We start from the raw sequence: 27,835 nt of genomic DNA on the forward strand, positions 1-27,835 counted from the left end.
AATATGCCTGTTCTGCTCCCCGCTCTGTCTCTGGTGAATCCTCTCACCCTCTGCATCTCTGGCCTATATCCCATACCCCAGTTCTGTATGAATAAATAAATAAATCTTAAAAAAAAAAATAGGAAGAGATTTCAACATACACTTCCCTATGGGGGGAAAAAAAGCTATGGATGGCAAGTAAGCACACAAAAAGATGCTCTATATCATTAGTCATGAAGGAAATGTAAACCACAGCGATATACCTCTACAATCTTCTAAGAATGGCTGAAACTGAAGACTGACCAAGTTGCTACAAGGATGTGGAGGAATTGAACTCAGAGTGTACTCATGGGAATGTCAAAAAGTACAACCACTTCAGGAAAGTTGCGGTTCCTTAAAATATTAATGTACACTTAACGCATGATCTGGCCATTCCTCTGCTAGGTGTTTACCCAAGAGACATGAAGACATATGTCGCATGTGGGTCTGCTAGACTATCACAGCCTATTCAGTCACTATTAGTATTACTCGCACTTCTGTATTTCTGTACAAGGTCAGAACTGCCTCTCAGAAACCAGTTTATCAGTCATAAGAGACAAACCTCACAAGGTGCCTTTCAAATCAATCAAGAGTAGAAAGCTTGATCACCTAGGAAGGGTCTGCATCAAGAGGTATGACTGGGAATGCCCAGGGGTGGGGAGCAAGGATCGATGTCTGACAAGGGACCCCAGAAGATGATCAGCAAAATGTCTTGCTGATTAAAATCAGAACCATGGCCAGGGACCTGGGGTATAGTTTCTTTTACAACACTTGGTCATCAAGCTGATGACAGTTAGCTTGTCAGGTACCCCCAAACTCTAGAGGACAAAAACACATTCTTTACTTTCACCCATATTTTTCTCCTTGTCCTCCTACGCCACGTAACTGATGCTGTATGATTATTCTATCAATAAAAGGGCCAGGATCTCGCTTGTTAGCATCCTGCGTTGTATAGCTCCACAGCTCCCACTTCTTTATCAGTGTGATGTTGCTCTAGCAACATCTGTACAAAGACGTGCTCATGAGGAGTCACCAAGTTTTATTTGTAATAGTCAGAATGAATACAACTCAGGAGATTCTCAATGGAGAAACAAAGTGTAGTAACGCCATATGAGGGAATATTTCAATGAAAGAAAATGAGTAATTATACGACATGGACGAATAGCAAAATAGTGCTGCTGCAGATGAAGCCAGTGGAAAGCATACATACTGAGTGATTCCATTTATATACAATTCTGAAAAATGCAAGTCAGTCTAGGTCCCTGAGGATGGGAAGGTGGGGAGGTGCAAGAAGAGCAGGAAGGAAATGTTATAAAGGAATACCAAGGCACAATAGCCTCCTTGCTTTCTTCTATAGATACAGGCACCTTCCAACCCCAGGACCTTTTTATCTACTGTTCCCCCTCCATGAAATACTCTTCCTCATCAGCCACATGTTTCACTCCTTCACTTCTTTTTAGATCTCTGTTGAAATATCACCCTATCAGGAACCATGCATTTTCCCTGAGCACACAGCATCTTCATCACCACCTCAGCGCCAGGTAATCAGATGCTGTATCTTTCTACTCCACTTTATTTTTCTTTGTATTTACCATGCATGTGCATGTGTGTATCTATACATTGCTCTATCTATATGTATATGTACTTATACACACATGTTATGTATGTCTACCTCCCTACTAGATGGTAAGAACTCTGAGACCAGGATCTGCTCACTGCCATTTCCATCCAGCACCTAAAATGTTGCCTGGCATTTTGGAGGTATTCATTAAATATATATTGAATGAATGAGCCACCTTAAGAAGCATGCACTTTTATTATTTTTTTGTACTTGGAGGCTAAGGTCCTTGTCTCAAGTCACACAAACAACAATAAGTTTCAAAGTCATGTTGACTCCAAAATCCCAGTTCTATGGAGCATTTTTGCTCCATAGTGTCAGTCTGCTAGGTCTAGCAGACACAGAATCATAAAACATTGCAGCTAGAGCACTGACTGTGTGAGAATATAGATCAACTCATTCCTCCTGGAGAATGATCTGGCAATAATAATCAAATCTGAAACTAGCCCTCTTCAAGGAGCTTATTCTAATTAAAGAGCCAGGCAATGAAGGAAGAAAATGTTATGTATACAAGAATGCTGGTCACAGGATTGTTTATAATAGCAATGAAATTGGGACAAGAAAAACATGATCTTGAGTCAGGAAGTTAGGAAAGACAGTGCCCTATGTAATCAAGCTCTCTCAAAGGAGCAGGAGGCAAGAGTGTGGGAGTGTAGGGTCAGGGAGAGTGGCTATGAGGAAGAGCTGTTATGAAGCATGGGAGTGAAACTGCCCAGGGAGAAGTAAAAGGATCGAGAGATGGGGTGAAGGCCCAGCCGATGGCAATGAAAGCAGGGAGGCTCACAGCTCTGCAGTTTCTGTAGGAGTATTCTCATGCTTCCAGGAGACAGCAGGGTGAAGATTTGAACACTGGTTCCCTCGGGTAGTATAGTGGCAAGCATATTCAAGGAGGGAGAAAGTGGTAAGTGAGTGACTCAATCTCCCATGTGGCCAAGGAGGGAGAAAGAAGACAGAAGGCTGAGGGAAGATGCTGTGTCCTGGGGCCCTGGCCTGCTGTAGCATGGTGGCAGGGTATATTAGGAGCTCCTGAGGTGAAAGAATGGGATGCCAGATACATAGAAGGTATCAATGTCTAGGAATTTATCCTGTGAATACCTAGAGTGGTGTTCTAGGTATTCTGTAAAGTCCTAGAATGGGAAGGTCCCAAAAATTGATAGTGAAGAGTGTTAATTTGGACATACACAGGGCACTGAAATCTTTGGGATCATAATTGAGCTTGAGTGGACACTAGAAGGTTAACTGAGAACAAAATGGCTGAGAACACATCATCTGGATGGTAGCTTGTGCCAGTCCTTCTACTAATATCCTTTCACTTTATTTTCATAATATTCAAGGCATAGCTAGGAATAAATGGATGAAATGACTTGAAGAATTCAAGCTCACTGTCAAAGTGTTCAGGAGTTTATTTGGTCAGGATGCTAAACAGAGAGTAGAGTTATCAATGGAAGGACTGATTTTGAACATGTTAAAGTTGTGTTGGTGGGATGTTTAGATGGATAGTTTCATGGGCCCTTAGGGGTGTTGGGCTAGGGCTTCACAAAAATATTAGAGTTGAAATGCAGATTTTTATGTTAAAAGATCTAAGTTGATCAAAAACAGTGGGGGGAGGGAAATGCACTGGACTCTGGACTATGGTGATGGCATATGGGTGATTCAGTGATGGGAAGCCCATGGGGATTACAACTGGGATGGAAAAATGCACAAAATGATGTAAAAATAAACTATATTATTTTTTTAAAAAGCTTTAACTTGGTAAACAGAACAGAGAATGCAATAGCAAGGAGAAGGGAGTGTGCATTTGGTTAGTGGGGAACAAGAGGATTCAACAATTAACAAAATGTAAGCAGTATCTTGTGGGGAGCTGTAAAAATGGCTATAAATTCTTTGTAATTCTTCCCTTCAAGAGGCCAGTTTGTTTCTTTACCCCTTAAAACACGGTGGGCATTTTGAATTACCTTCGCCAACACAGAGTGGAGAACCAGAGTGCCAATTCCAAACCAGAATTTCGAGAGTCCTGGTAGCTTTTGTTGTCTCGCTGGGAACCCTCCAATCAGAATGTGAAGAAGACTGAACCAGCCTCTTGGAAAATGCGAGAACACCTGCAGCAAGGCCTCAGCTACCGCCAGCCTTCAGTGGAGGTGCAGGCAGATGAGCAAGTGCAGCAGAGAAAAGCTGAGCCTGGCTCGGACCCAGCGACTCCCAGCTGAAACGCTGACCCACATCCTGAACAGTGAGGGGTAAGAGCAGCCTACCTCTGGGGACCGAGACTGGGGATGGGAGGGGAAATCACGACTTTCACTTTTAATAACTGTGTATGACATGCCTGTGGTAGTCCTACACCTTTGTTGAAGGACTGTAATTTTTGGAATAATTCAATACTTATGTTTTAAAAACTAAGTACAAAGCAGGACATGGAAGTGGGCGGAATAGTCACAGTTCCAGAGGGTAGCCAGAGAAGCTGCCCCAGAATCATCTAAAGCTTTACACAAATACTGGGTCCACCTGGAGGTTCTGATACAGTGAGTTTGGACCAGGGCCAGCAACATTGTTTTCTTCACACAGTTCCCCAGGTGTTGGGGTTGTTGATGAAAGAAAAAGTTCTGAGGCTAGAACTCTAAGAAATGTCTTTATTTAGGAGTCTAAAAAGAAGAATAACTTTTTCAAGCTGAGCTTCTGTGTTAGGGTAGGGCTCCCAGGGACATTCACAACATTTACTGCTAAAACAGCAATGGGTTCCTCCCCTCGCTATATCTTGACAGAATGCTAGGTCCTATATATTCATTACTTTAAATATTCATAATACTTTCGTAGAGAGAGAAAAGTTCTAGGTTAGCTAGGTGGAGTCAGGATTCGACTCCAGGTTGTCTAATTCTAGAGTCTTGCTATTTCTGTGTTTGTTTTGGTAGGAAAGCTAGTTCAGTGACTATACAAAATAATCTCAATTTAAAATTTCCCTCCCCCATATGTATTAGGTCTTTGGCTGATGCTACCACTTATTCTACTACAAGCTAGACTGTGAGCTCAGCTGGGGTAAGGAATCATGGCTTTTTATTTCCTTATCTCCAGAGCCCAGCACAGTTTGCACTCAACGCATGTTGATTGAATAAGTGAAGGGATGAATGAACGTGTCTTTGGGATCTGAACACAAGCTTGTTATTTTAAGTTGAATACCCCAATAATTTTAGAGTTCCTCTCTATAAACAGCAGTGCTTTTCCAAAGGGCAGGTTGATTGGAATCGAGCAAAGTGAGCACATTACAAAAAGATGCAATGAAAGGCTGAGGAGGAAACAACCAAGTCAGATATTTTCCCCCAAAAGAAATCCAGAAAGGAGTGGAGCAGTTGCACCCCCACTTAAGCAGGGAGATAGGACACATTGAACAGGTTTACAGGCTGAGAATGGTCAGCCTAGAGGGGATGGTGACAACCAAGAAGAAATCAAGGCCAGGTGAGACCTACGGAGCTGAGGAGGGCTCCTGGGGAAACTAGTCCCAAGCAGGAGGGACACCTGTTACTGAAATCTGGGCAAACAAGATGCAGGAGGGTTGAGAGTGAAGGGAAGGACAGCGGCAGAAGGCAAGAACACAGGCAGGTTAACGAAGTTCCTTTTCCAGCCCTCACCAATAAGGGCCAAAGATCAGATAATTAAACTCCAGAATTCGACACGTGGAGATCGACACGTGGCTGCCAACTTCAGACAAAACCCTACTACCATCAGGATTTCATTTTCAGAAGAGGGGGGCACTTAACACACCGAAAAAAATGGGCTTCAGAAGACCTAAACACCGATCATTCTGCTCCGCTCCATGACCAACTCGTTCCGTTGACTTGCTCACTTCGCCGGGAAGGGAGAGACCTTCCTCCAGGACCAGCGCGCCGGGAAAGCGCCGCGCCAACCCGCCCACGCCCGCAGCGCTTTCCATCCCCGCCAGGCGAGCCGGCGCCTGGCTACCCCAGGGGCTCGCGATGCTTCCCGGCACCCCGACAGTCGACCTCCGACTGCCATCCCGCTTCTCTGAGTAGCCAGCGACTCGGGTCCCGGGCAGCGAACGGGGCCACTAGTCCTGGGCGGGGAGGGTAGCTGACGGCGGCGGGGGCAGTGCCAGGTGAGGCGCGGCCTGGGGCCGAGGGGCAGCCCTGCTCTCACCACCGACAGCGGGCCCGTCCTCGCCACGGTCTCTCCGAGCTCGAATTAAAGCTGGTCTGCACCACCCCGCAGAGGAGTAGGGTGGGGGTTGGACATGAGTGGTAGTTCGCGGGTCCCAGTGCCCCGGCGCCCTCCTTGAACAGCTCTGCCGGGGAAGTGTGAGGACACCCTCGCTTGGGTCCGGTTTGGGATATCTGTGGCTCTTGGTATTGGACGTCCCAGAAGCTCCAGGGTCCAAGTTTACTCTGAGGGGTCTGCAACCTCACGCTGGCCCTCACCCCGGGAGCGTGGGGGCTTCTCCCCTGGAGTGCGAGCGGCGGCTGGCACCCGGGCACCCACGCAGGGCCACCCGGAGGGGCCGGCGGAGCCTCTGCCCCAGGCGCCCCCTTACCTGTCGTAGCTCCAGCGGCTGTAGGATAGGGTTCGGTGGCTGCTGACTCCCTCCATCGCCGCCTCTCCGCTACACTCCGGGCTCCGCGGGCGGCGGCAGTGGCTACGCTGGGCTTCGGGCTTGCTCGCTGCGGGCCCCCGCGGGGCGCGGGCGGAGGACTGTACCATTCGCCCCCCGGGGGGTGACCCGCCCTCCCGCGCGCCAATGGCGAGGGAGTGAGAGCTGCTGGGCCCTGGCCCGCGGGGCCCCCTCCCCGGCGCTCGAGTCCCGCGGGCGCACGGCTGCTGCAGCCTAAATTGCTTATTTATTTATTTCCGAGGTGCGCTCCGCGTCGCCATGGCAACCGCTCCATCTTTTCCGGCGCCGCCGGGCGCCGCTGCTTTCAAACCTTCCCCAGACAGCTAAGAGGCTTTCCTCGCTTCTCCTTGCGTGGGAGTCCCAGATACACTCCGGGTTCCCGGGCCCCTCTGCACCCGTGCAGCTTTTCAATGTGAGACTTCATTCATTTCTCCCAGCGTCAATTACCCTCCCCGCCTCCCGCCTTCTGAGAACAGAAATGCTCAGCCCCCGAATTTCGAAGATTCCCGCCATCTTCCCCCCAAATTAGAAGTCATTTTTTAACCACCAGATTCCTCCCTCTTCTCGAACTATTGAGCTCCAGCGCCTTCCTTATCCTAGTGAAAGCCCGCCTCTCCCTCGCTCCTCCCCCTCTAGGTTCGGGCTATTTTAGCCCTTCCACACTAACCCCCTGAGTTTCAAAGCCAAAGCTCTGTAAACGTGGCCTCTTACAGGCCAACCTTTTGTTTATGTTCCTTTGCATTACTAAATCTCCTTTGGGAAAACTCTGTGTTGCCTCATCTAGGGTAGTGTCTATACTTGAACGAGGCGGTTCCCGAGAAAGCTATGGAAAGAAGGTCCCTCGGGGTGGGCTGGCACTGGGCGATCTAACTGGAGCTTACAGGTCGGCCCTTCCCACGGCTCCCTTCCCTCTCCCTACCTAAAGTTTCTGGCTTCGGGATTTACAGGTATAATCGTCTTGAAGAGGTCACAAGGGCTTAAGAAGGACCTTCCAGAGCCGCTACTGTGATGGAAGGGAGGTTGCCGCAGGGGAAGTTGCACAGACTTGTTGAGATCTGGGTGGAGGGGTGGACGAATGTCCCCTGGAGGTGGCCTGCAAGACCACTGGGTTTGAGCTACACTAATCCAAGGATCAGGGGCAACTCCTGCGCACCTAGACCTGCCTGTGAATCCCGTGGGTGACAGGCTTCAGCTGGCAGCACACCTGTGGCATCTTGCCCATGATTGTCCTGTAGATTTTTTTCATTGATAAATCTGACAACACTTAAATATTGAAATATCTACTAGATCAAGCACGCTCTCTGTTCTTTCTTGGAAACTGATAAACCTGGGTCCACCCTCAGCCAGATGGGCATAGAGCAGAGAAATGACTGCTCTTCTTAAAGCAGACGTGTTCTTTTGGCCTCAGACTCCAGTCAGCTTCCCTCACAATTAAAGCTTATGTTGCTTTGGAGTTTGCCACCCTGGGCCATACAGCCATGCCTGTAACCTGAATTTTCCCAACTGGCCCCCATTACTGCCCAAATGCCCAAATACTGGTGATTAGCTGGTATTTACCAGGGACTTGACAAAATACCAGCTAGCCAAGCAGTTGCTGTTTCTCTCTTTGGCAAGTACTTGACTGTGGCTAATCCTATGGCAAAGTGGTCTTCGCCAGCCACACAACCCAAACTCCTGGGGGAGCAGAGTGATGAATAAACACAACACCAGCACCACAACCCAGGGCCCATCATGGTAAAATGGTGAGACTAAACTGTGGGAGGAGATGAAAGGCTGCAGAGGGAAATCACCCCCTTTGCAAGATCAAGTTGAATGCTCTCCAGAATAAAATTCTGGGAGAAAGCACCCCTGGAGGCTTGGACCAGTACACTCCACACTGTGCCCTAAAGGTTCACCGTCTCCCTTTAGTTTCTGTTTTCACTGCTACACCAATTTTAATCCTAAGAGGCAATGCTCCCCCTTTAAAATGCTGGTCTTGGTAAATGCAACCCCCCCTGCATTGAATGAAGACTTCTTTAATTTCAGAAGGAAGGCAACAGGAAAATAAAACAAGAGAAGCACAAAACCAGGGTCCAGGATACTCTGATTCTAGAAGGTGGACTCTGCTACAGAATTTCTTCCCTGGACATCCTGACACTTGGAAGCCCATAGTCAAGGGGTGGAAATGACTGTTTCTCTTCTGAAAGGTGGGCCTCATCTGCAGATGACTGGAATGACCTCACCGAAATAAGGTGCCATCTCTGCTCCCACACTCATGGGGTGGCTGCCCAAATGAACAACTACATTATAAACTCACCCATCAACCTCCACCCCTCCTCTCACCCCAGATACACACAGTGACAGGAGGGTGGGTAGCCCTTTATCCTTCTCTGGGCCTTCAAGACTTTTTGTCGGTAAAGAAAGGGGTAGAGAGACCTAAGAAGTCAATAATAAGTCGTTTTTCTTAACACCCCTAATGCTGTTAAGGCAAGAACAGGCCTTTCTATTTCCCAGGCTAAGCCATCCATGGTTGAAAGTTCTGGGTTTCATCAAGTCAGTATGCACCAGGTATGGGCTACCTGGAAGCCTGAGCAAGGGGCCAAACAGGAATGGCAAAGCTCACCATGAGTAGGCAGGGGGCAAGATGAATGAATGTTCAACCATTAAGCTTACAAACAAACCATGCCTCTTAAGACTCATGGTAGAGACAATAATTTTCAAAACCACAACTTTTAAGAACAGTGCCAAGAGTGAGCTGTTTATGCAGGGAAACCATGTTGCTGATTAGGAGAAAAGGTTCTGACATTCAAGAAAGAATTTGGTAAAAATACTTGCCTATATGCTTTTCTGTTGTTGGTTTATTTTTTGCTCCTCTCACTACAGGGAGCAGAAGTAGAGACTTTCTATAAACTTACTTCAGGTGTGTTGGAAATGAAGGTCTCTGTTGCTCTCTGGAAGTACAAAACAGTTACCCACCCCACCCTACTCCCCAGTAACACCCAGGAATTAAGAAACAGGTGGTTGATCTTTTACATGACTTATCATGGGATCCAAGGAGGAGGGAGCCCTCAGTGCCAGTAGGGAGTAACCCGTTCAGTAGAGGGTCCCTTTCCCTTCTGATTGTCTCTTCCAGTCTCACTTGCGTCTAGTGAGAACTGGCCATTATGTACGGGTAGCTCTATACCGTATCTAATGGGCTAAGCTTGAACCACGTTTTCTAGATAATCCCTCCCACATGGTTGTTAACAGGGCCCCAGAGACCATCTGTGTGTGATTTGGATGGTGAAGCAGCAGGCTGTGTGTATATGGGAGTGTGTGTGCGTAGGGCACTTATGCACACGTGTGTCCTGAAGGCCTGAGGCAGCTCACAGGTGTGACTGCTGATCTGTGTTGATAGCACAGGACAGCGGTCAGGAAACCCCACCAGCTCCCCCCATGGATTCTGCTTAGATTTCTTCAAGATGGCTCCACCAGCTCTTCCAAATTCATAAGTTATAACTTCCTATAATAAGCTCCTTATCCTCTCCCATTCATAGGTGTTCTATATCTCGGACTGACCCCGGACTGAATCAAAATGTGGGCAGTAATTCAGAGGGACAGATTTAAGGATGGGCCCTGAAGTGGTTCTTGGTTATCCAGAATTGGATCTGTTGAGGTTTAAAATTATTAATGGCCCTATTTTCACGGGTAAAGGAGACCTGGTAGAACAGGGGACACACGGGCAAACCAGACACTCAATGATCATCTGTAGACATTAGTAATCAAGGCTACAGAAGTCACATTTTGGGGCAATCAACACTTTGTGAAAATAAAGAATATAATGGTGTTGATTGTTGGCTTCTATAGCTGCCTTGAGTGAAACTGTGATCCATTGTAGCTTCAGCTACAAACCCAAATCCAAAGACTAATCTGGGTGTTTGAATTATAATGCAAACTATATTCTTAACCTCCCAGAATCTTTTAAATAGACTGGGAAGAGGCAAGACCCTGAAAAATAAGATGAGGGCATAGGAGCAGATTTTAATGAAGTCAGGGGCCACAGACCTCTAAATTATACTGAGCTGCCTTTGCCAGTAGAAATAGCCTTTCTTCCCTTGGTATGAATATACTGTGTATATATTAAACTATATTTTTCCTTTTCACTTCCCATTTCTTTATCATCTAGTACAAGATGTATAAATGATAAACTTTCGTCTTAGTATTTGAGCTACAATATGTCAAAAGGGGAGTGACTGCTAGAAGGGCATACATATCCCCCAGAGGTGGACACAGGACCTCTCTTCAAAAGAGAAGATTCTGTGTCAATGCTGTTTGACACATAGTCGGGAAAGGGAGTTCAAATGTGTGTGTGCGGGAGGGAGTTCAAATGAGGGAGGTGGTCTAGGGTGGCCTGGGGGGAGTTGATAGGTTTAGATAGGGGAAAGTTCATCAGTCTGGGCGCAGACTCATTACTGAGGATGGAGTGTTCTGGTAAGGCACCTCAGAGGTCTAAGACAATTGCCATGATTGCCGCCTGCAGCGTGGTGATGATGAATTGCAGTGAGATGGTATAGTAGACCATGCTGGGGCTTCACTTACCTCCTGGATCCCCTTTCATGGCTCTATGTGTGCTCTGCCCCCTTCAACTTTTGCTAATAGCTTTGATGTATTTTTCCTTCTAAATTCCACCACCTGCATCTCTCCTTCAAAGGACTGCTTTCACATTGCTGAAGCCATATCACTTGCCTAAACTAAGAGTCATAGGTACCTAAGAACTTCCTGCTACCATGGTGATCCCAATCTAACGCCTGGCAGTTCAGGAAGGTATTTAGAGACAGCATCCTCATCTTAGGTATAGCCAAAATTGAGGTACTCCAGAGTCCTCTGGGAGGCAAGGACAGGAGTAGGTACAGGAGGACCCAAGCAATTAGAGGAACTGGAATCAGAATTTGGGGAGCGGCATCCCACCATGTGGAGGGTAGAGAAGTGACCTGCCTGGTTTCCTGTCTCTAAATGAAAATTGCAGCAGCAAGAGATGAACATGAGTGTGACCTCAGGCACAGTCCTACATAAGTTAAGTTAGAGTGGCACACTCAGACAGGGAGCCTCTGAAACAGATATAATGGTATAAGTAATCCAAGGCAGAACAAACAATCTGGGTCATTCTTCTTCCAAAGGACTAACTTGTTTTTAACTGGTCCTTGTCACACCTCTCACCTTTATTCATGTTTTTCCTCTGGCTGTAACCTCTCTGCTCAGCTGGACTGTGTACCCATCTGCTATGCATTTAGGACTCATGTCCCAGAGCAATGGCCTTCCCGGCTTCAGCACAACATTGATGGACAGCTCCATGGATATGCTTACACCTTACTTCCCATTCTTAATTAAAGAGAAGGATGCTTAGTCTACCTGTACATGGAACCTAAAAGCACGAGGAAGTTCACTTACTAAGAAATTCTTCTACCAATGGTGGAACTGGTTAGACATCTCAGCCTTCAAGTCTTTCACTGGGAGATTTCTGGGAGGTATCTCCTGTAGTTCCTCAGAGGGTTCTTAGAATGGAACCCATTTGCCACAGCAATAACCAACTTAATATCGTAGATTGTACTAGTTTTTCTCCTTTTTTGTCTCTCCTCAGTTCTGCCTTTTAGATCACATTATGGTTTTATTGTGCCCTCCCAAAACTATGTTCAAGTGCTAACTATGATCCCTGTGAATGGGATCTTATTTGTAATTAGGGCCATAGAGATATAGTCAGGTTAGGACATCATTAGCGTGAGCCCTCCTCCAATAGGACTGGTGCCCTCATAAGATGAGGGAAATCAGCACAGATATACTGTACTGTACCCAAGGAGAGAACCGTAGGATCGAGAGCAGAGTTACAGCTATGAGCCATGGCATACCTGGTTCCACCATAAGCTAAAGAGGTATGGAAGATTCCTCTTATAGAGGTTGTGGAGGAAATGGTCTTGTGACCATACTGATTTCATTCTTCTAGCCTGAAATTTTGTTAACTTCTGGGAAGACACCACATGTGTAGAGTTGTAGGAATCTAACGCCTTCACTTGCCCTCACCCAAGTCTTTGTCACATGTCCTGCCTTTAGGGGATCCTAACTAAATACATTCCCCCTCCAGATACATTTTTAGGTCTAATGTGGGGTTTCCGGTCTCAGCTAACCCTACTGCAATCCACCTCTTGCACACCAACCAGTGGAGCTGCCTTACACAGACCTTTGAACGTGGCTCGCCCTATGTACGCTCCTGCCAACCTCCAGAGTTCATTGCGGGCCCCCTCGCTCACCTGCCAGCAACTCTAATGCTTGTGGGGAAACCAGATTCTTTAACAGAGGCCTCAGGGCTGTCTACTAGCTGACACTGCTGCTTCCCTGTGTGAAAGTCCCAGAAACCTCATTATGTTCATCAGAGCCTGGGCCAGGTTTTCTCCTGGGAAGTGGCAGTTACAAGTTTTTTTTGTCTGTTATTAGAGGGGCTTGTGGATTATAATTTCATTTTAAGGGAGTAGATTCTAGGAGATTTACATAAAATAGTGTTTACAAACTGTATTTTGAAACAGATCATGTTTGCTTGAGGTAATTTTGAGAGAGGCAAGAGGAAGGTCTTTTGGTTTCATCCCTCTGTGGCCAAAAAGGACCAAGAGAAACATCTCCATGTTTGGTGACTTATTTTGACCAATCTAGCTTCTCCAAAGCAAATGTTTTTTCTTTACCAACTCCCTGGAAAACCTGCCCAGAAAAAGGAATGCCAAGCCAGCAACCAGCTACATTTCTGTGATGAGGGAGCCCTCTAGCGGCCATGACTCAGAAAGCCGCATCTAGAGGATGCTCTTTATGGGATTAGTAGTCCTTTATCATGGACCGACAGGAGCACCAGCTCTGTGGGGCAGTGTCCACTACCAGCACGGTACAGGGACACGGGGCAATAACCCCCAAAAAACAGAAGGTAGATCAGGATGTATCTGGGAATTATGCAACAAATGTAATTAGCTTAGACAGACCATCAATATAAGCAACTATTTTCCCCCTGGGAGACAACACTGGGAGAACAAGTGGAATTTTGTTAGCCCTATAAGGACTTGCATTACTGAGCATGCAAGGATTTCTAGACATTATAATGAGAAGCCAGTCAGTTCCAGCAATGGAACCTCCTTTTAAAATTCCTGGAAATGCCTAATTTCTCCATCAGACGTGCTGAGAGGTGTCATAGTTGCGATTTGCACCAAGTAAACTTGCAGTGAGAACAGACTCCTTTAAGGAATGATGAGCGAGACTTGTCCAAGCTGAGTCTGGTTCTGCTCAGCAGCTCTGTAGGTTCTGGAAAATAAATTGGGTCTCTATGAGGGACGGGGCAGAACTAAACAGGGTGCTGACCCCTGCTAAAGCTCTCATCTCATACTTTCTGATCCGAGGGTCGTGAAACACAGTTTACCTGCTCATTCCTTCCTGTCAGGATACAGTAAGACTCACACTTGCTGCCTTCGAGAATCTACAATTGCAGCAGCCATGTTCTCCACTGCATCTGGGGCTTTCTGGCCCTCGCTGGAGCCTCCCATGTTGGCTGCCTCGGCCCATCAGGGCAAAGCCTTACAGATATTCCTTCTTAGGACTCCAGCAAAGCCCAAGACCTCTTGGGTACTATGCAGAAATAAATTTCTAGGCCTGAGAGTGGTTCTTGCCCAGGGTGACTCATCAGGTGAAACTGAGGTAAGTTCGTGTCCCTGTAGGTGTCCTGCTGGCCAGGAACGCAGGACATGAGGTCAGCTGACCCCTACTGCCAAGCCAGGGCTGGGCTCTCATTTCCTTGTCTTCTCCCTTCTTTTTAAGTGCCCTGCCATCTGTGCCCTTTGCCGTTCCCTAGTCTCTTGGGAATGGAGACCTCCTGCTTTGTGCTATGTCAAGCAAAACTTGTTTGTATAACCTCAACTGTCCTCTTTAATTGGTTGTTAAAACCAGTTTTCACTTTGTAACACAGTGCACAGATGGATGGGTCAGGAGAAGAAGCCGTGTCAGGATGGACAGCCTCCACTCCTTACTGAGCTTGTTCTCTGATGGAAGGTAATAGACAAGTTCAAAATGGGGAGAGAAATGCCAGGAGAGATGGATGTCATGGGGTCATAGGATAGGTGACCCTCCCCCCACCACCACGCCCCACCACACATTCCACATTCCAGAGCAAGGTAACCCAACTAACTTAAACTTTCTCTTACTCTCCCTCTGGGCATCATTGCTGTAAAGCTTCCCTATCAGGCCTACCCAGACAGGACTGTTAAGGCCCAGTGGCCTTGCTAAATAAATCCATCAGGATCCTCTCTATGGAGTTGTGCCTCTCCACCAATCATGTATTTATATCAGTGACCACTAGACCCAATGTGCAATTCTCCCTTGAATCTCCCTGAGCTCTTGAGTGTGGCCTCTTCTGCAGTAAAACTTCCCTTCTAACTCACCTACTCTGCATGCTGAAGTCAAGAACCTTCAGGGCCCACCACAGGTGCACCTTCCAGGAGGGGCAGCATCTAGGCTAACAGGAGGAGTAACAGTAAGCCAGAGAAAAGAGCATATATTTTGGGCAGACAAAGTGCAAAGGGAGCCCAGGCTGGTGTAAAAGGGATGGGCCAGAGAGCCAAAGTCGGGAGAGGCCTTGCAGGCTGTAGTGAGAATCCTGGCAAGGATCCTTTACCAGGGCAATGGGCACTTCCAAATAACTTTCAGCTGAGGTGAGGTATTGTTACAGGTCCTTGGGGTCAAGTCCCCTGGCTGGCTTTGTTCTACTCAGAATCTTTTGTGTCGATAAAATGAAACTTAATTTGGCACAAGTGGAAACTTTATTCCTGATGAATGGTGTCCCGTGACCTCTTGCTCAAAATACACCTTCTCCTCAAGCAAGAGGATAGAGGCCTTTATGAGTTTGTTACAGACCTTGGGCAATTCTGATGCTACCTGGAGACAGCATCAGAGCCCAGGGTGGAGCTGATGTCAGACCCCTTTCCTCTCCTCACTTCAGATGCCAATCTCAAGTCCAAGTTGCTGCCTATGCTTCTGATGAACCATGTTTGATTTGGAGGTTTCCATGGCCCCCTCCTTCAGTATAATATTTGGTAGACCAGACTTAAGGAACTCAGGAAAAAAGTTGACTTACCATTACTGATTTATTACAAAGGATATGAAAGAGCTGGAGAGACACGTGGTGAGTTCTAGAAGGGTCTTGTGCACAGGAATTTCTCTCCTTGGCATGCACACTTTCTTCCTGTGGGCACATTCAAGAAAGAATCGCACTTGGATATGGAGTACTTGGTTGGTGGAGAGAGGGATTCACAGAAGGATCCTGCCACTGGGCCTTCATATGGCTACTACTGTGCACTCTTGTAACAACCCCTCAGACTGTGTCAACATTTTTGGCCTCAGAAACCTTGATTTGTGCCAACCCTGTTTTTTTTTTTTTTAAAAGATTTATTTATTTATTCATACAGAATTGGGGTACAGGCCAGAGACGCGGAGGGTGAGAGGATTCACCAGAGACAGAGCAGGGAGCAGAACAGGCGGATCAACGAAGTACACTGCTGAGGAGAGCAGCGGGCGGGTCAGGAGAGGTCTGCCACGCCATGTGGACTCCTCCGGGGCAGGCGGGAATCGAACTCATGCGGAAGTGTCTTTAGCTTCTCAGCGCAGTGCTTTAACCCGCTGCACCACCAGGGAGGGCCAGTGTGCCAACCCTGTTTTGTTGGACATTTACCCACAAGGGGAAAGATAATTTGGGGTGTTTTATTGGGAAGCTATTATCTTTGTCATCTTCTATACACATTAATTTTATTAAAATTCTCTCACACTAAGTATGCTTTCCTTTGTTCTAATGTGGTGGATGGCAGGCCTCCATTTTAGGATGCACAAGTTTGGGGTCTCTGAGTGCCCTTTAGTGACACGTTAACATCCAGACTGTCCTTTGGGCTTCATTGAGTAGGCATGATCGCTGGGCACTGACAATTCAGCTCTTCCCCTTTCCCTTACCTGAGGCTGCAGAGAGTGGGCCTTAAAATTTCAATCTTCGAGACAAGTAGTTGGTTCACTCAGAAACCAGCCCCCATTCTTTGGTCACAGGGTTTCCAAAAGTCACCTGATTCACAAAACTCAGATGTGGTTGTCAAGCTCTTGTTAGGAGTAACAAAATCCTTACACTTTTATAGCTCTTACCACTTTGGAAATCCCAAAGTTTTAAGAGTTGCGTGCCAAGAATGTGAATATACATACATATGTATTTCTTGTATGTCACAATATCCCAGAAGGCAAGACTGAAGGCAGAGTTGTAATGAGCTAGTTCAGACATGATGGTGAGAAAGGAGGGATGCATCAAGCATGCATCAAGGACTATGATTTGACAACTGAACTGGAGGAGAAAAGTTTCAGGAGGTAACTTACAGGGACGGAGGAGTCCATGGATTCCAAATGAAGCATGTGGAATTTTAGCTGCTGCCGAGAAATGCAGGTGAGCTACGTGGTGTCCATTCACCCAGCGTGGGATCAGGAAAGCCACTCCCAAAACAGTCCAAAGCTTGAGTGGGTGTCTCTGACACACAAGCAGCAGTCACCAGGCAGAGGCTAACAACTTCCAGGCAGTGGGGGTGAAGTAGAAAGTGAAGGGAATACAGGATGGAGCCCTGGGGATGCCACATCCAGAGCTCAGAGGGAAGGACCAGGGGAGGGCACAGAACAGGTTGGGAGGGAGTGGAGTGTGGCATCCTGATCTTAACTTAGACACATTCGCAAGTTTTTAGCATATGCACACATACAGAAAGAAACTCACATTCACAGTAAAAACAAACTCGTCACATATAAGCAAAGGCTGTCAAAGAAAGAGTCATTCCTTTTTGTCAGTCTAAGCACAGATGAGTGCCCTGTCCCTACAAGCATCTCCCCAGCCGGGCATTGGCCACAACGCAGTTAGATGGTCGACACCATCTTTCTCTGAGCCTTTGTACAGAAATGTTAGCTGTGCCTAAATGCTCGATTTTCGCTTCCTGAGGCTCCAACAAAATAGAAGTAGAGCAAAAGCACAGACCTGCGAGTTCACCTACCATGACGTGGCCCCTGTCCAGCCATAGGGTGCGTGCTCAGTGCAGCTGGCACAGCTTCATCTGCCTGGGAGTTTTTAGCAGCAGGGATGCTCCCACCCCCCCCAGCCAAGGAGGGGATGCCGCCAGGGGAGAAACCCTACATGGTGCCACACATTTGTGGGACAGAACTAGCACCCTGTCCAAACTAGGGGGGTGTCTCCCAGGACTGGACCTTCAGCCAGGCGGAGACCCAGCCCGAGTGCAGGCTACTCTCCGTCACCTGCAAGCCTGAGGCTGACCAGCCCAGCCTAGGGCCACCCATTCTCCCGTCTTGTGTCACTCCTTTCAAGTAGCCACCCTGGTCAGTAAAGGCAGAGATTTTTCTGAAACCAAAATAAAACAACTCACCAACCAAAAACAAATATCAGAACAAAGTGCTCTATTTTCCTTTCAATTTGCTCTACCTTATTCTTGAAGTCCAATTTTGATGTCACTTCCTAACTGGAAGGCTTCCATGACCTCCAACACCTGCTGAATACTCTGGTCCTGATCTCCTTGTCTGGCTTAGGTTCTAAGCAGGTACCATGATTTTTTGTTGGCATTTGGTTAAGTAGTACATGAGCAGAGGTAACTTGCACTTTGTAGCCTTCTCTTGAAAAACTAGTGCTGTCCTATAGTTTAGCAAGCAAGTCACTGTTTAAAATAATGTTGACTCTTTTTAAGAGCACTATGCCCTCAAATGTACCTTATGTGACTTTTTAATATGAATTATAATATAAAATTCCATGTTTACTTTATGAACTCCTTTTTTGAAAATGTCAATGGGTTTCCCACAATGGTGTATTACCAATTTGTATTTATAAGGCATCAATTCCATATAAATTTTGTACTCACCATCTTACTGAAAATTGTTGTTCAGTAGTTTTTAGGTTAAGACTTCTATAAGCAAACGTACTAACGGTAAAACATTTTAAAAAATGTCCTTTTCATCTTACTTTCAAAACTTGTATTTTTGTTAAGTGTGATGTGTATATTTGTGTTATTAAATTTAGTAACACCACAATGCCAGGCTTAGTTCACGTTTGGCTATTTATTATATAATCAACACCTATGCGCCCACTGTTTAACCTCAGACTGGACCACTGATCTTGCCTGCACCTCCCATCTCTGCGGTTAAGCACTACTAGGCAATTTTAACACGTCATCCTTTGGCTTCTTGGTACCACAATATATACTTGGCAGTCAATCCTCATTATTCAGATTCCCTATTTATGAATTCACCTACTTGCCAAAATATAATTCTAGCTACAATGTCAATACTCAAGAGCTCCGTCTTTCAAGAACAGGCAGAGCGGACAAGAAGAGCCTGCCTGGGCCTGGGCCCCTGGCTGCTGTTTGTTCCAGTGTGTTCTGTCAAGAAGTCTCCTTTTCAGTCTATTTAGTGTCACATTTTTACATTTTTCTGCTTTTTGGGTGGTGACTCTGCTGCTAAAATGGGTCCCAAGTGTACTTACAGTCTGTCTGGTGTTCCTGAGCACAAAAAGGCTATGATGTGCCTTACGCAGAAAATATATTTGGTAAGACATGTTCTAGGACTGTGAGTTCACTGTAAATCAACAATGATACTGAATGTCTTTAGAAATAAGTAAGGTTTTGTGCTGACTGGCAGATGAAAGCTCCCAGAAGGGAGCTAAGTAGTATCTCCCTGGGATGATGGTTCAGCATGTGCTGACCAGTGACCACAATGCCTGCGGCACACGTGGGCCCGACTGCACACCCCAGACAGCACTGCTCAATGTCACTCGTTTCTGAACTCCACAGAGACCCACACTGTGCAGTCTTGGACTTCTCTTTTCACACAACAGTAAACTGTTCTTATAGCTGGGGACAACTTTCTGTGCCCTTATGTTTAGATGTGTCACCCATTAAAAAATAAATAAGAAAAGGCTAGGGTTTGTTTTGCTTTGAAATTCAACTTTTTTTGGTGTCTGATTTGTTTAATCCTTTAATAATTTGTTGTGATTACTGATAATACTCAGATTTCCTTTTGCTATTTTTTGTTTTACCCACTTTTCCCATGCCTTCACTTTTTTGTTTCTCCCCTTTTTCTTACTACATTGTTCTGTATCAGTTCTCAGTTGAATTTTATCCATACATATTTAAAAATACCTGGACTTCATATCAACTGCCCATAAGTGTTTCTACACGTAGTGACTATGTGTAGAACTAGGATCCAGGCTTGGTTTCATGTTGATTATCACTTTCAAACTGTGTTCAGCTGCAGACACCCCTGCCACTTATTTTGTATTCCTATGAACCAGGCACTATTAACATTTGTTAATTCATTAACATCTCACGACACTGTAATGGACTATGAATTTCCTTTCCAAGGTTGTCTATCTCGGAACCACAATCAGAAGGAGCCTTATCTGCCTTTCATTCCAATATGGAACATACCTCAGTCTCAACATTACCCAAGGCAACTGTCCTGAGACAGCACCACAGCATTTCCTGGGGTTTGGAGGAAGTAGCTTTCAACTTAACCTACAATCCAAATTCTGCTTTCCAAGACAACAGCTCCATCCTTACTAGCCAAGTACTTTAAAACACTGGCCATATGCTCTATTTTCAGTTCAGATTAAGTGTCCAATTTTTAAAACTATTTTCCCTCCTTGGATTCTTTAAATCTCATCCAGAAATGGTTTGTGGCATTTGCAGTGGTATCTTTCCAGAGTGAAAACCAAAAGAAAAATGTAGTAAATCGGTTCATCCCCACCATGGAATGGGCTGTCTACCAGCAGTGTGCTCGATCTGTCTTCCCTCTTTTCCCTCCTCAGTCACATACCTCAGGTACTGCACATTGTGCAAAAGGCAGCCCTCTGCTGCCACCCATACACGATAGTCAATTTCCCCCCCTTGGAGATGCAGTTTGTTCCGAGCATAGAAGAAAGCAAGGGGGAAAGTACCCATGTGAAACCGGGGTTACGTAGCTATCTGGTCAGGGGTCACGAGAAGCTGGCGTGTCTTGGGCTGTGGGTAAACCACTGCTGACAAGTAATGCCGAACCCCACCAGCTCTCTGGGGCGCTCCCGTCCTGATTTCTGTAAGGGCTCTAGAACAGTTTTCTTCCTTCCACCGGTAGGAAACTCATGTAAGATGGAATTCACTTATAAAAGATAGTATATATTTATTTAGTCAGAAACAGAGCGACTCAAGCCAAGGAAACCATCCACCTCACTCCATGCCGAGTCCTGGTGCTGGCCCAGAGCGGTGGAATGCAGCCTGGAGTCTGTTCACAGGTTTACAAGTTTTTCATTGAGGGCAATCTGGGACTGCGTGAGATTGGCCAGGTAGGTTACCATCAGCAGGTCCTGGGAAAGAAAGAAACCACAATGAGTGGGGGGCTGGGACAAAGGAGCACAAAGGCCAGTTTGGGCCAGTTCCATGGAGAACACTGGGTGAAGGACAGTCCTGGTAATGACAGTCCTGGGAAAGGTGGAGCTGCAGCTGAGGGTGTGCGGCGGGCAGGAAATGCTTAAGAGCACATTCTCATGACACACTTCCACATGAGGGGCTTTGGCTGAGACCCAAGGGCAGAATGTAGGGGCAGTGGGGTCAACTGTAACTCAGATGGTGAAAATAAGTAATATTCTCAACCCCCCTGAATTTCAGCGTTCCCATCCACCATGGGCTGAACTCACAGTAGCATGAACAGTACCCAAGCCAGACCCGAGCCACCAGAAACATGGAAAAATGGCAGGCGTCTGGCCAGGTGTGCTATCTTTCCCCTCCTCCCAGTATGGGCTGCAAGGGACCAATGGCAAAGCTGTCTCCTTGATCCTCCTCCAGGCAACCTCCCCCGACTCCCTTCAGAGCTCGGTGTGCATGTGCGGAGGTGGAGAAAGGCACAGGCTCCCAGAGAGCCAGACGGCACTCACGTTGATGTTGCTGTTGAGCATGGTCTCGAAGTCATCAGGAACGATTTTGGGTACTTGGTTAACCAGACTCATCAAAAAGCGGCCCACGGTATTGTCAGCTGACACCTTTCCAGACTAACCACCAAACAAAGACTCCATGAGGCTCAGTTAACTCCCACAATAGGACAATCATTTCCCAGCATCCCTCTCAGCCCCCTCGACTTCAGAGTGGAGGTCTACGCCCCCCTGCTGCCTCTCCTTGCCCTTCTCACCAGCACGTCCTCTGCATACTGCAGCACGGTGCTCAGCGCGTCCTGGATGCGAGCCGACGCCCCTCCTACTTGCTGCAAGTCACTGGAGAGTCCGATCACCCGGTTGGGGCTAAAACAAGTCTTCATGATCAGGTCAACTATGGGAGTGGGGTGGGAGGTACAAGAGAGACAGAGAACTCAGTCATCCCTTAAGCTAACCACTCTGCTAACCTTTCCACCTCCCTCTGGACTCAAGTCAACCTTCCCCAAACTCTCCTGCTCTGCCATCATTAGCCCTTTTTCCTCCTGATATAAATTCGGCTCCTTTACCTGCTATGCTAGTCACAGCTCAGTCTCATAACATTGCAACTCTAACAGTTCTTAAGTGATGCCTTGAATCTCATTAATAAAGATCGACTGTGACTTTAGTCCTCACAAAATTTAGATCAATGTTCCTCTTTAAATCCCCTAAGGGCCTCCATCCTTGTTACAGAGCAGCAACTCTGCCATGGAAAACACCAAAGGTCTCTAAAGAGGGCGAGGGAAGGTCACTTACCTCCTATGCGCTCAGTGTCATAATACGCATATTTCACTGTCAGAGGTGTGAACATCACCCCCATGGTCCTCCCGGGGACACCCATTAAAGTGCTGGTGAGAAAGAAATCAAAGTAAGCAGATGGCATTGGAAGGGTTCCCTTGTGTACTCCAGATGGGGTACAGAAGCCTAAGGGTCTCACACAGCAAGTCACTTTCTTCCCTTAGCTCATTTTCCACACCAACCCCTTGACCAGGAGTTCATGGGGACGTAGCTTTTGGACATGGCCCAGACCCATTAGAGGGTTACTTCCTATGCTGGCAATTTCAGTGAGAGGAGAGGATGCCAGATTTGTCTGTGGAACTGGCTGCTAGGAAAGGAGAGACAGGATGGGTCTTTTCTGGTTCTCAGCTCTTCAGAAGTAAGAAAATAGTAACTATAAAGTAATCCTGCCAAAGGTGGCTGCTTTTACTGTGATAACTCTCCACATTCATCTGTAACTTGAGGAAATTATCTGGAAAGGCCAAGAAACGAGGTAATGGTCAAGTTCAGTGGTGAACCACTGGCCTGTAAGGACTTTGTGTCCAGCACCTTTGTCCTACTGCGTAAGGAGCTAACTTGTTACCATCCGTGTGAGACACAGAAACAGCACAGTTGAGCAGTTTAAGATACATGAACAAATGTCTTCAATTTAACCAAAACATATAACCCTCCAACTCCCCCTCCACAGCCCCCATCAGTGGCCCCCAGGGTCTTTCCCAATACCCCACCACAGGCACTCAACTGCCTACAACTCAGTGGGTCAACACTGTAATGTTATTGCTGTCAAAACTGAACTAATTTTGGGCGAACTGGTGTATTCAAGACAAGGACAGTCATTTTTTTCTCAGTACTACTCTGGGTCCTGTGCTCTGCCCTAGGCATAGTGACAAAAATAAAGGTTGAACTCAGAAAAGCAGTAAACATGCTGAAAGCCGGAAGGAATACCCTGCAAGGCCTGGCCGCGAGGGCAGTGGAGAGCTAGCCTCTAGGAAAGACAACACAGGCTAGCTCACTCAAAGACCCAAAGAGCTGCCGCCTGGAATTTAAGAGTAATGAGTACAATTAGGATCAGTAAGATTTCAGGTACAGATTGTGTGTCAGAGTAAAACCTTCTTAATGAGAACTGCTGAGGACAAGCACGAGCTTCTCATAAGGCAATGAGTTACATGCTGAATGATTAAACCTGTTGGGTAGGGGGGCTATCACCAGGCACAGTAAGCTCTAGTCAGCCAGTGTGGCACAGAATCCAGTCACCTGACATAGGCCTTGATGCTCATGCGGCCGTTCTGGAGGCTCGTGTCCACGGTCAGGTGAATGGGGTTGGGGGCTTCCCGGCTGTAGTACTCGTGGATCAGCACGGAGTGCTCTGTGATGTCATGGCCTGTAGCATACCTGAAAAACACAACATGGTTGCAGACTTGTGTCTAAGTGTCACAGCAATACCAAATAAGGCCGTGTGTAGCCAGCTTTAGGACCCAGCAAGACATCAAATGCTGAAAACAAAAAAAAAATACTGATTGTATCACAACAAAGGTGATTTATGGCATTTGAATATGCCAAGTCATCAGCAAGGAGAAAGAAAGAAAAGAAACCTGCTTAGTAAATTATAATTTAACAGAAAAATAGAAAAATTCTTGGCCTTACAGTGCCAGAACTGCTAGCAAAACACTGAATTAATAGCTTGTTGCGCCATTACACTATTAATACTGTCTCCAAAAAGAGCATATTTTATCTAGTCTGGTGCAAAAGACTGGCAATCACGGAGAGAATTCTGTAATATTCCCTTTTACCCCCCCAACTTACCAGCCCAGGATGAGCTCATTTGGAGAGACTTTCTTGTGCAATTCATACATGTTCTTAGCAAATTCCATGTCAACAGCCACCTGTGAATGAAGACAAGAAAGGAAGCTAAGAAACTGTTAAGTTCATACAAAAAGTTTGTGACAAGGGGCAAGAGGTGACCCCAACAGTCAGAAGAGACCTGGGTGTACATACAAATGGGAGGAAGCTCTGTGAATTGTGGCATGCTACTTACAAGCACAACATGTATGGGAAGGCCCCGCAGGGGCAGCTAGGGACAGCATGGGGCCAGGTCAAATTCCCACTCACCTCATCTTCCGACTCGTTGTGTGGCACTGAGAAGCAGTTGGTAACTTCCACTGAGTGCTTGTCAACGGTCCCTGAGAGAGACAATGGTCAGGAGTTATATAGCCCAGAGGACCCAACAGCTCCCAACCACTTTCCAAATGCTTTGAAGGACTCCTCAAGTCACTGAAGGCCAAACTGAACTCAAGTCCTGTCCAAACTTGTGCTCTGAGACTAGGCTGCTGTCTGGGTGGTCTTTGTAAGCTTTGTAAGTTCAGTCATGTACATCAATGGGACCAGGATTCTCCAGAGAACTGAAACTCTGAAGTCACCTCCAACTCCTTTTAGCCTGCAACACACAAGGCCTATTCTTCCCTGGCAAGGTCTCCTGTGTGCAACTTCCTGCTACCAGTCCTGCTCCGCATCTTCATCCTATGACCTTCATTTTTTTTAGCTTTCAGAACATCTCCCTATTCTTTAATCAGTAGATGTTCCTAGGAGACTTTAAGAAAGCTAAGAGAGCACCAGTTTGGACAGGACTAACTGTACATCCCTTTAGCTATCTGGCCAGATGGTCATAATATTCATCTGATCATCAGAGATCTTCTGCTCTGAACCTGGAACATCAATGTCAGTCTTCTAACACTTGTATTCTTCGGGTTCTAAAACCTTTACTCCCATTTTTTTTTTTTCTCTTGAAAAAAACTGTTGGTGCCTTGGTATCTCCAGTTTTCCTTAATATACTGCCACCTCCCACCACAAGCTGGAAGTGCATCCCTCTCCACCAAACACCATAATGTTGCCTACTTCCACTAGTGACTCAATCTAGTTCACTATGGCTTTGCTCCTTTAGCTGAAACTGTGTCCCCAACTTCAACAGGCACATGTTCTTTACCTTACTAGACTTCTCTTCAGCATTAAGACTTGACCGCTTTAAGCTCCTAAAATAGCAAAGTCCTCTGTATTTCCACCTACCATGCTACCCGTCTGCTAGTGCACTTAATCACACTATATTGTGTTTGTGTGTGAGAGCCTATCTTCACCTTGGATTTAAAATTTGAGCACAGTCTGTCTTACTACATTTTGAATTCTAAATACCTAACATTAATGGCACTTAAGAGGCAGCAATAACTATTTAACCAAATGAAATGTTTCATGAATCATCTGAGAAAATCCATATGCTCCTAGTAAACAGAATCTATGCTTCATTCCAGTCTAGAATCTAAAGCTCTACTTTACTGTCAGTCTAATGTGGGGCGCTGGCACAAACCTTGAGTGGAGAGTTGTTTCTTTAAACATCTCCAGTGAGTCAGGAAGATTTGCATAGCATAGTTTTAAATGCCACGTTAAGAGACACAAAAACCATTTCTTATACAAGTTCGAAGGAAGGCACGAACACAGGCCACTCTGGGAGGCTGACAAGGGGCCTAAGGGGAAGGGTTTTGGAACTGATACTGAACACATTTCTTGGGAACCTGGAAGATGAATGGAACTTAAAGAAACAAATAGAGAGCAGGAAAGACACTCATGCAAAGAGAATAAAAAGGCTTGGTTTGAGGGAAAAACCATGGCAATGTTTGGAAGATAACTTCTGCAAAATGCTACTCCCTCAAAGATAGATAAAGGGGATATTAATATACACGGTTAGGGGTGGTTTAGGACTGATGTAGAGAATGACAACCAGCAGCTATTTTATATCTAATGTGACCTGCTATTTATATCTTCTGCAAAAATGTGGTTCTCATAAAGACTAAGCCTAGGGAAGCCTGTGAAGGAAGTAGACTAGGTAATCTGTCCCAAGTTATATGGTTAATATTTGGTTGAGTATGTCTACAAATTTTACCCTCTTCACAATACACCGTCTTCTACATCAAAGGTCTATTACATGTTCACGGGTAAGAAAGAGAAATAATATGTCACTGATCAGAGTGGATTCACAAACTTGTCTAAATCCGTGACTAAGATTGAATAAAAATGGGATGAGAAGACCCCAGGAAAGGGGATTATTATCGGTAATCCTTCTTTGGCGGCTCTTTCAGTTTTACAGGTTCCTTAATCATACAAAACATATCTTTCAAGTTTGAGATTTGGGTTGGGAACTGGTTATTTCTTGACTTGAAAGTTAAACAGTATCATAAACTGATACTACTATTATTCGGGGAATCAGACCCAGTTCTGATAGGCAAACAGTGCAGCAGGCATAGCTGCTTAGGAAAGCAGACTTTTAAAACACTCGTGGCTAGTTTGTAGTTAAAGAAAATAGAAATGTCTATTTCTGGGAAGTAGAAATATTTAGTCAGTGGCTAAGGGCGATAAACGTGGTCACTGGGCAAAAGGAGTCAAAGGTTCTTCCTTGTCGGTGAAATCATTTCTGGTAGACTGGGGCTGGTCATACCTGACTTTAAGTACTTTGGGGAAGATTTTAAAAAAGAAAACATGTCCCGTGGCACACAAAATTCCTCCAAAAACAACTACTGCTTATATAATTGTATGTCGCCCAAAGTGAGCGCCATCTGCAAGAAAGTTGAAATTTCTTAGGAAGCTACGTCCCAGCGGAAAGTGGGATGGAGAAACGGTTAAGAATACAAACAGGTTGGGAGAAGAGCAATGGGTGGGGGGCGGTGTTTGAGAGAGAAAACAACGTCAGCGTCCCTGACCACTCACCCAGCAACGTCCCGATGACTCGGGCAGCACCCTCGTTGCGTCTCTCGTAGCTGTCCACGATGGAGGCCAAAATGACGGGGTGCAGCCGGACCACGCGGCCTCCGGGGAAGGGGCCTGGGAGAGCAGGGCCCGGCAGCGACTGCGCCGGGGTCTGAGCCGGGGCTGGTACTGAGGCCGGGGGCTGGCCCGGAGCTGCGGCCGGAGCCGCTGCCGCCGCTGCCGCCGCGGGGTCTGAGGCTGAGGCTGGAGTGGGCGTCGGAGCTGGAACCGGCGCTGGGGCAGAAGCCAGCGCAGTCGCTGGGGCAGAGGCCGGGGCCGGAGCGGGGGCCGGGGCCGGGGCCGGGGTGAGGGCTGAAGCTGGAGCCGCAGCCGGGGCTGGAGCTGGCGTGGCTGTAGGGGCACTCGCCGGTACCGTCGGTGTAGCCATCTTGTGGAGAAGAGAAGGAGTCGGGGGCGGAAGGAGTGAGTGGCCGAGTATCTGGAGCGCGATAGGCTGGATGGACACCGACTCGACCAGGCCTTGGCGCCTATTGGCTACTGATAGTGCTCTGATTGTAATTTCCTCCGAAGTTTGTGCTCTTCGATTTCGGTCCGGTGTGCACTCGGTGATAATTAGGCTGCATGGTTCCGAGAAACTTGGGCACGCGCTGGAAGCGCATCAACTCAGTCTACGACTAGATGGCGCCAGAGAGTAACGCAAGGGTCTCAATTCGGGTTCAGAAGTCAATGGGAGAATGAATGACAAAGATCCTTTTAAAGAGCTCTGTGCTTAATGGCATCACAAGGGGAACGGTAGGCGAGACAGGAGAGGTCTGCCACGCCATGTATCTCCCTGGCTGGGAATCGAACTCCCGGTCCGGTGGCTGCTTATATCTTCATAGTGCTGTGCTTTAACTCATTGCCACCAGGGAGGGCCCTAAAGCTAAATATTTTAAAAAGCCAATCTAACAGTCTCTTTCTTTGAACTGAAAAACCTAGTTGATTAGTATTTTCTGTGGACACACTGGACAAATTTCTAATTTTTAATGCTTCACTTTTCCTTGTTTTTTTACCCCTTAATATTTAGTGC

The 27,835-nt window shown here is 46.6% G+C and overlaps 2 protein-coding genes across 2 annotated transcripts in view; both read right to left on the reverse strand.

The window, feature by feature from the left end:
* Positions 1 to 6,288, reverse strand: part of TUB (tubby bipartite transcription factor) — a 71,611-nt gene extending 65,323 nt beyond the window's left edge. Inside the window, exon 1 of the mRNA XM_004683080.2 lies at positions 6,174 to 6,288. Within this exon, the coding sequence (XP_004683137.1) occupies positions 6,174 to 6,229 (56 nt within the window). The 5' untranslated portion in view covers positions 6,230 to 6,288. The remainder of the gene's footprint in view (positions 1 to 6,173) is intronic.
* Positions 6,289 to 20,442: 14,154 nt separating this feature from the next.
* On the reverse strand, positions 20,443 to 27,224 carry EIF3F (eukaryotic translation initiation factor 3, subunit F). Its single transcript, XM_004683082.2, has 8 exons — positions 26,767 to 27,224; positions 24,127 to 24,197; positions 23,821 to 23,900; positions 23,272 to 23,409; positions 21,997 to 22,088; positions 21,462 to 21,598; positions 21,211 to 21,324; positions 20,443 to 20,643 (listed from the first exon to the last, which is right to left on the reverse strand). Exons 1-8 carry the CDS (start codon positions 27,191 to 27,193, stop codon positions 20,566 to 20,568), a joined length of 1,137 nt encoding a protein of 378 aa, XP_004683139.1. The 5' UTR covers positions 27,194 to 27,224; the 3' UTR covers positions 20,443 to 20,565.
* Between the last annotated feature and the right edge of the window lie 611 nt (positions 27,225 to 27,835).

The sequence above is a fragment of the Condylura cristata genome, unplaced genomic scaffold (genome assembly GCF_000260355.1).
Source record: "Condylura cristata isolate star-nosed mole 26May11 unplaced genomic scaffold, ConCri1.0 scaffold00015, whole genome shotgun sequence".
Lineage (NCBI taxonomy): Eukaryota > Metazoa > Chordata > Mammalia > Eulipotyphla > Talpidae > Condylura > Condylura cristata.

Coding starts and splice junctions, on each gene's coding strand:
- EIF3F (XM_004683082.2), bottom strand. CDS start 27,193: ATGGCTACACCGACGGTACCGGCGAGTGCCCCTACAGCCACGCCAGCT. Junction 21,325..21,461: donor AGTATGCAGAGGACGTGCTG/GTGAGAAGGGCA, acceptor TTTGGTGGTTAG/TCTGGAAAGGTGTCAGCTGA. Junction 20,644..21,210: donor TGCTCAACAGCAACATCAAC/GTGAGTGCCGTC, acceptor TTTCTTTCCCAG/GACCTGCTGATGGTAACCTA.